Source organism: Oryzias melastigma, linkage group LG16 (genome assembly GCF_002922805.2).
Source record: "Oryzias melastigma strain HK-1 linkage group LG16, ASM292280v2, whole genome shotgun sequence".
Taxonomy (NCBI): domain Eukaryota; kingdom Metazoa; phylum Chordata; class Actinopteri; order Beloniformes; family Adrianichthyidae; genus Oryzias; species Oryzias melastigma.
Window position 1 is genome coordinate 9,645,121 of NC_050527.1, and position 8,778 is coordinate 9,653,898.

The 8,778-nt window shown below is 43.9% G+C and overlaps 1 protein-coding gene across 2 annotated transcripts in view; it reads left to right on the top strand.

Annotated features, from left to right (window-relative positions):
• Positions 1 to 7,731, top strand: part of LOC112144021 (G patch domain-containing protein 8) — a 49,974-nt gene extending 42,243 nt beyond the window's left edge. For both annotated transcript variants that reach the window (XM_024268322.2, XM_036215933.1), the window contains exon 5: positions 1,586 to 7,731. In XM_024268322.2, the coding sequence (XP_024124090.1) occupies positions 1,586 to 5,438 (3,853 nt within the window). In that variant the 3' untranslated portion in view covers positions 5,439 to 7,731. The remainder of the gene's footprint in view (positions 1 to 1,585) is intronic.
• The last annotated feature ends 1,047 nt before the right edge of the window (positions 7,732 to 8,778 follow it).

Genomic DNA, 8,778 nt, shown 5'->3' on the forward strand with positions numbered 1-8,778 from the left:
TTAGAGCATTTTTTGATTGTTTTACTAATTGCTCATTTAATTTATCTTTAAAACTGTTTTTTTTTTTGTGGCAGTGCTTGATTTCCATCGTTTTAGTACAGCCCCATCTTATTGTTTTTTTTAAATAAATCATTTCACATTGAACTTTAAAACGGTTCAATAAACTCAATTCTGAATGATAAAGTTGTCATTTTTGCTGAAAAAATCACAAAAATTGAGTTTATAAACAAATATCAAACATGTAGAGACAAAATAAAAAACTATAAATCCACAAAGAAAGAAAAAACTCATTTAAAACAATGTGAAAAAAAAACTTTTGTTAAATTTTGAATGAAAACAATGCAAATGGGGGTCAGTTTCATGCATCATTGTAAATAGTGAATGTGATTGACAAACTCACCAGTGAGTTTAGGGGCTACTCATGATTAATACACACCCAAAGCAACACTTTACCTTGCAAAAAGGCGTTTGCACCCTTCAAAATAATCATTAAAAAGGACAATTAGTACTTTATACAAAAGTCTAAGTGTTTACAAAATATAAAATCTTAATATATTGTTAGAAATCATTGAATAAATGCTACTCAGACCTTGGAACACACAACAGCTTTTACCTAAATATCTTGAAACCTTCAGTCAAAGAAGCAAGGCAGGCGGTGAGGAAACCAATAGAAGGAAATGTTGATTCTATTTGTTACATCATATCACAGACTGCTCCAAAGCCACGATGCTTGTGTGACCTTTACCTAACAATGCATAAAACATCAATGGCAAAAGTGCAGGAAAACAATGACTTAATCCTAAAATACCATTTCAGAGTGAAGTGACTTTTAAACATCACAAACACACACAAGAAAAACAGAAATAATAGAACAATAATGTAGATGTTGGTGACCCCTGATCTGTTTTTTAATTTATTTGTTTGATTTTTTTTTAAGAATGTAGTTCAATAACTTCTGATCAGACATTTTTACCTTGCTAATGTAGCTACAGCCCATTAAAAATCCTACGTGACTATGTAAGTAGACATAACACTATATTTAGACTTTATCACAGCATTTGCAGATCTATGATCAAGATTCAGCAAACTTCAATAAAATAAATGCAGATTGTTTTTCATCTGAAAAATCACTAATATAATTCACGCATCAAATGTTTTAAAAAACAGAACAGGTATGCAGATTATTTTTATAATTATACTATTATTCTAAAAATTCTAAAAAGACAATTTTCATTGGTGTAGGTCTTTAACGGTTTAATCCTGTTCTGGGTCACAAACAGGACTAAACTGTCCAGACTTTAAATTAATTTAAAATAACTTAGTGTCAGGCTGTTTAGGTTCCTCTTCACTGCCCTCTCAGACATGCATCTCAAGCCTGTTTGACTCTAGAAGCAGTGATTATAACACTGGGTAATTTCATGGCTCCTTGGATTTCACATTAAACCACTAAAAGTCAGCAAAAATAGGACTTTCAGTTACAAGACAAGCAAGGAAGAGTTTAAAAAAAATTACAGCAAGTCAAGACAAAGCTGTTATGCAAATGTGAAGCCTTGTCTTATGTTATTTATTTATTTATTTATTGCAGAATCCCAAGGAAGGCGTGTGAGCTGAGACATAGCATCAGAGCTCTCAGTCAGCAAGAGGACCACGGCCCTGAGGACAAAGCTGAAAACTTCAGCTTCACACAACAAACCTTTGCTTCTCAACACAGGACTCAAAGCATTCAGTCAGAAGTTTCATGCCGACCTCTTCCACAAAAACCCATCACTGCAGCCGAGCCCCCGCTGATCACTTCCACTGCTGATACAAGCCCCCCTGCAGCGCAGAGCCAGTCTTGCCACAGCTTGTGTCCCAAGCTGCCTCTCCCTGTGCAGGGGAAAGTGGGAGGCAGGCTTGGAGTATCCTTCTGCTTCTCACGCAGAGGGCCCCGGCTGGAGCCTTCTGCCTCTGTCTTCTCAGACCTGGAGGAGGAGGAGAGGGAGAAGCGAGAGCAAATAAAAGAAAGAATAAAAGAGATAATGGAAGATATCGACAGGGAAATTGGGGAGGCTGATGAAAGGAAACGCAGTGTGAGTGCAAAGAAGGAAGAGTCTAACAGCATCTCGCTTCGTGACATTCAGCCTGTCCCAGAGGGGGGGGTGAGGGACCTGATGGAAAAGGCAGACAAAGAGGAAGAAGATTTCCCTTTTTCTAGAGCAGCAACTGACAATCAGATCCATGACTCAACAGTCACACATTTACAGACAGAAGTGACTTTGTGGGACACGGCGTTGGGCCGCATGGACATAAACCACGAAGAAACAGAGAGGAGGCAAGGAGCAGAAAAGGAGGCGAGTTCGTTTGTGTCTGTTCTGGGGAGAGATGATTCAACTCATCTGAGATGGCCTGTCAGTTTGCTTAAATTCACCAAATCTCAGCCGCACGTCTCCTACAGCTGCAACCCGCTCTGCATGAACCTGCATCCACCTGAAAAACTCACAGAGGACCTACAAGAGTCACAACAAAATCAATTGGGTGCTTTTTCAGATGAATCAAATCCCTGTCTGCCAGCTGCTCCTGCGCCACATGCTCATTCCCATTTGCAAACTGAGGCAAGACATGAGCAGGGCGCACACGAACAAGACAAAAATAAGATTTATAATCAGGAAGAGAACATGGACGCGCGGGCAGAAGCACATCTGCTCCTTAAAAACAAATGCCTCTCATGCTCAGTTACAAGACCACGATGTGTTGATGAAAGAGGATGCAGAACAAGTGAGGAGAACTGTGAGAGGGCAGCTTCCCGACCATTTGACCCCACTCAGACTGACATCTCTGATACAAACTCCAAAAATCCTCTGGGAGGCAGATTAAAGGCTGCAAAAGGGATCAGGAAGAGAGCCATCACAGCCCTGAGCTGTAAATTAGAATCTGTCACCCAGCTGGCCACGCAGGGGACATGCATCAGCCCATCCAGGTGTGATTGCGGGAGTGAGACGATGAGCAAGTGTGCCAACACTCCGCCATACGTGTGCGTCCCAAAAGCGTCACCCAAAAGGAGAAAAAAACACACCAAGAAGCACAAGACAAAGCAGACTGAGGGGAGAAAAGCTTCAAAGAAGCAGCAATCAGTAAAGTGCAAAGTTAGAAGTGTTGTCTCTGCAGTTTCTGCTGGATTACAGCGCAGAGAAGAAACCGGGGGAAGCTCCGGAAAGAGAAGGAGGCAAAGAGAAAAGAGGATGAGGAGGGTGGCTGTAGCATGGAGCCACTGTCTCCCGGGGAGATGTGAGGCTGAGCCAGTATCTGTCTCTGTCAGGAAGCGGAGGCCTCATAGGAACCACAACACTGAATTCAAGTCACAGCGAGGCAGCGCGCAGGCAGAGCGCCTCGCCATCCACTCTCAGCTCGGCAGACACGCGGCAAACAGGGGTAATAAGGGGGAGGGAAATACAGAAGGAGATGGGGGGACTTTTCCCTGGCGGTCTCACTTCTCCTCGCACTCCTTTTCACCGGGTTGTAACTCAAAGCCGTTTTGGGAAAGGGGTCACCATAGCAACCCCAAGAGTTTCATTGACTGCTGTTACCCTGACAACAGCTGTGGTAGCAGCCCACCAAAAAGGAGAAAAGTTCTCCGTGGGGACAGGACATTCATTCATAATAAGAGGAACTGTGAAGTCTGGGAGGACAGGGGGAGGGAAATAGCAGGACATTCAGGCTACAGAGACAGAGACCTGATTTCAGATACAGGACAGTGGGAGTGGATGAGGGGGGGCTGTGAAGATGATGATGACGAAGGTAAGTCAAGGACTGCCTGGAGCCTAAAAAACAGTTCAATAGAGTGGGATAATGTGGAAAGGTTTACTCCTAGTCCTAGTAGCTGGGGCAGGACGTACAGACATTACAGCACAGAGGATTTAGACTGGGACAGGAGCAGCATGGACAGATGGACATGGGGCAGCAGTGACAACTGGGAGGACAGGGGCACATATAGATCTCTGTCAGGGTCTAGGAGGAGCACAGATAGCAGAGAAAGCCCATGCAGCACGTGGAGATGCACAGTCACCAGAAAGTCCAGTTTAAAATCGCTTTCAGGTCATGAAAGGTGGAGAAAGAGACGTCGCCGTCAGAGTGTGATCGGGACTCGGATCAGTCAAAGCCCACGCTCCTGCAGCCCGTGCAGCAGCACCAACACATCTGAGCTGAGCAGCGAATGGAGCAGGAGCAGCACGTTTTCGGTGGATAGCAAGGATGGGGTGAGGATCAGCTCGGCCGGGACGTCCTCACACACTGCAGAAAACAAGCACAGCAGCCCTTCCTCCTCCTCATATCCCCTCCCTCAGTGTCCGTCCCCCATCCATGCACCGTCTCCAAAAGATTCCAACCTGACTATGAAACACTGTGAAAGCAGCTCCTCACAGCTCAAAGAAAGGAATTCACAACCAAACCGTTCCCCTGAGCTCAGCACCCCTGTCAGCTCAGACAAAACTCCGACAGGCCTGTGTCCCACTAAGACTCTGGCACAAAAGCCCACGAGAATATTGGTTTTCCCTCTTATCGGAAAACTTCCCGCCATCCAGAGAAAAGCGAGGGGAACCAAAGGACTGTTAGAGAAAAGTCACGAAAGGCAGAAAAGCGAGAGCCAGGAAGAAGATCTCGGCATAACTTTTGACCGTCCAACACATGCCTCGGATGATCCAGATCCCAGCACTGTGCCAAATCCCCGGAAGCAGATTAGGACCTGTGACAAACGGGCAGGTGGAGAGACCGCTCAACCAATCAGCTTTTCAGCTGCGGAGATGGACAAATATCGCGTTTTGCAGGAACAGGCGAGAGAGCACATGCAGAAAGTCTTGGAAACGAAACACGAGAACGGAGACGCACACCTGCAGATGGACTCTACGCCCTGCTGCGTGTCACCGGACGACCACTACTATCCTGCAGGGTTGCACGACCCTGCAAAGCCTCAAGATCAGTTACTGCATTTAGAAGTAATGGAAAGAGTACAACACACTCTCCGTAACAGTCTCCCCGCCCCACACATGAGCCCACTGGAGAACATCACACAATCGATGGCTCTGGAAGTCCCTAACCTCCCCCCTCTACCACCGTCTCCCCCAATCTCCAATCTGCATCACGTCGTTTTCCAACATGCAGCTCTCTCCATGCCCCCACACTCCTCCTCCACCTCCAGCTCGGCTTCCCTCTCTCCTGCTTTCCATCCACATCTGCCACCTCGCCCTCCTTCCATCCCAAATCCCTTTTCCCTCCCTCCCCTCTCCATCTCCTCCCTGTTTCCCTCCCTGCTGCTCTCACATCACCCCTTTCCGTTCCTCCACCAATCTCCAGTTTTCCACACGTCCGCGCTCACCCCGCTCTTCCCCGTCGGCCTTCAGCCGCTGAGCCCGCGGCCTTTCATGGACGCACCGTGGCCAGGGAGGTTTCAGCAGAAGGCGATATGATTTCTTTCAGAGTGCCTGCCACGCTAATTAATCTTTCCTGGCAACGACACGAGGAGATGAAATGCTCGACGTGAGACAGGTTTATCTGAAACGAGGTTGTGTCAGTGCTTTTTGACTGTTTTCAAATGAAAACATTTAGCGCGTGCTGTGCAGCGCTGGAGATGACAAGCAAGGAAACAGACTTTGATCCTCTCTGTTTTCCATCAGTCCCCATTTAAGTCCAAAAATAAAAGGAAAGGTGCACCTGGTATTCAAAGACAGACTGAGCGGTGTCATCCTGTCTTTTTCTCTCAGAGCCACATTCAGGCAGGCGGCTGTTTGAAGAACCCTTCAAGCCAGGGACAGCGCAACAAGAGAAAGTAATAATACTCACCCCCTTATCTCCATTTCTTGCAGGTCAGCTGAGTTAGCGTGTGACTTTTAGCAAACATCAATAATGTACCAAAGGCCAAAGGGGCTGGAAAAGCCATTTTTACCTTAACTGCATAGGTTTGTAAAAAGTAAGAATATTTCTGAAAAGACACAATTTCCCGTCAAAAGTAACAGCAGCTTCTTTTCAAGTGACTTTAGCAAAACAGAAGAACTGCTCTGTCAGTGTACATGTAAAGACTGTGGTTGGAAAACTGACTGGAAACATTAAAATGTGTATTTAACCACGACTGTTTGTATATTGATTTGGACAACCTGTGGTTTTTGTGATGAACTATTTTTTCACAAGTTTTACAGTAAAAAGTTTTTTTTTAAACCTTAACAAATCAACTGCTGAGGCACAGTTCAATTCATTGAATTCATTAACTGAGAACAAATGAGCTTTAATGTGTTTTTATGGTCTGTTGGAGTGTTGTTGATCATCCAAAGTGTTGCAGCAACATTTGAGAATTTGTGGATAATGCATTTAAAAATGAGGCGTATAATTCCTTAAAAAAATAGTCTGTGAAGGTTTTCACTGCAAACATTTGTTAAGTGCCTAATATTTTAAAAAGCACAAAAAATACCCCAAAAAGATACCTTTAAATAAAAAAATAAGGGAATAAAGTTTTATTTTTTTCTGCCTTATACATACAAATGTGTCTCCTTATTTTTATGCAATGTTGGATCTTTCATTACCAAATGTGAGTCCAAAACTCTCATAACTTTGACCCTCTTTCAAGTTGTTTCAAGAAATAAAAACACAGACAAGTGGTTAGAATGAAAACAGTCTATTTGTATCATTAATAAAATGGATGGCTTCTTTCTCGCATGTCTTGCCAGGGTTATGGATGATGGTAACTGTTGCTATGCATTCAAGGCTAGTAATAAAGCTGCTTGCCAAACAGTTGAAAGCTGCAGCGGCGGGCTCTAAGGGAACGGAACACAGAGGAGAACAGAGCAGCATCCAGATGGTCTATGGAGTCAGACTACCCAGAGTGCTTTGAGAAATTGGATTGATTTGCCCTCCGTGATACGACTGGACACAACCCAGAATAAGCAGCGAGGGAGGGGGGCTACAGCAGGGGTCTGACATTAATACAGACACATGCATGCTCCAGAAATATAAGAAAGCTCTAACAGCGACTCAATGATTACAGCAGCAGTCTGACTATACTGCTTGTGACCCTTTAGCTTGTGTGCGCGTTTAAATTTGGTAGAAACGCGAGATCTGTATCTTTCTCCCCAGGACCGGAGATCAAACAGACTCTCTGAAATATAGAGCAGCAATAATTAGCAGCTGTTACAGCATCAAACTTCTCTATCTCTACCTCTCATTCTCTAACACACACACACACATGCCCTGCTGCTCTCTTAACGTTTTCAAATCAGACATTGTTTTCCTCATCCCTGCAAAACTGAAATCCAGGTGGATGACAGTAAATTACCAAACCACCCCTTTTTTTATCCTTCATCTCTTAAGACTGTCATCTCAACTGCAGAGAAAATGAAAAAAAATGAATTAAGAACGGGGGATGTATTTAAAAAAAATATAAAAGCATAGTAATCGGATGGATCTGCCAACTTTACTGTAACATAAAATTGAATTTCAAGTCTCTCTTTCCTCACTGGGCTTTTGGTGCTGTGGTCATGTGGAAATTAGTAATCACAATATCGCTGTACTTTCTGTCAGTGACTGATTAAACCATTACCTAAGCCCTGAGACTTGCCCCCTGGTGTGTTCATGTTTTGCTGCTGAGTGTGCGCCCACTGGAGTGTGCCTTGATTTATGATCGAGAGGAAGCAGTTTCTTCAGTCAATCCGCTTCTGAGAACTAATGAGGAATAAAAACTAAAGCTGGCACTCAGTCACCAAAAAAAAAAAAGGGGGAAAGAACTTAATGCTTTCACAGGATCTCCTCTACTGGCACCATATTTGATTGGTACATTGTAGACGATCAATAGAATTGAGCCAAAACAAGCATCTTGCATTAACCTAATTAAAGGACTCAAAATGAAAGTTTTCGATATGATTTTTTCTCTACGTACATTTTTTTTTTCATTTTTACTTTCCCCTTCCTTCATGTCATTCATTGTAGACCACATATGTTGCATCTTTTTCCCTTTTTAGTTGATTTTTCGCTCATAAGGACACTCATTAAAACTTTCTTCAAGTTCAAAAACTTGAAGCATACCTTTCAACTCCAATTCACCTCATTTTTTTCCGGATCTCCCTCGGCTCCAGGTGTTAAAAGCGAAGTAAAATAAAGTTCAAAAAGAATTGAGCAGCTCAAAATTGGAATAACGCAGAGGCAGAGCTGCAAACCCAGCCTGCATTAGCCAAACAGCAAGGCGACTTCTTCACGTCATTTTATCTAACGGCGTGCTGCATCTGCAGTGATTTTGATGCATCACCTTGTTAACTTTTGTGAGCTGAACTCACCTAAAAGTACAGTTCAAAGAGTAATCTGTCACCACTGATGCGTCAAGAGACACTGCTGTCGCTGCAGGTGCAATATATGGAGAAGTAATTGGATTCAGGCTGTTTAGAGCTTTTACATCAAAACGATGTATCACTGAAGAGTTCTTTGCCAAAAAAAGGCACCTTGGTCCGACAGAGCGCCGCCCCGCTCTTTATTTTCGGCTCTGTCGTGAAGGCTTGTTTGTGCTATGATGTATATTCTTTTCTACAGCGGATTTTAGGATTGGAGGAAGCACTGCCCTTGGTGATGTTCTTAAACTTGGCATTGACCCCGGGGGACATGACACTGTCAGCACATTGCTTCTGCTCATCTGCACACACATAGAAGGTGTAGAATTTAGGGGATGGTAGGGGAGGGTGCAATGGAGCGATGTGATGCTCAGCTGTAAAGGACAGCAGGGATAATTCCCCAGTTTTGTTATCTCTGGGAGACATATGTTGCCGCTGCAAT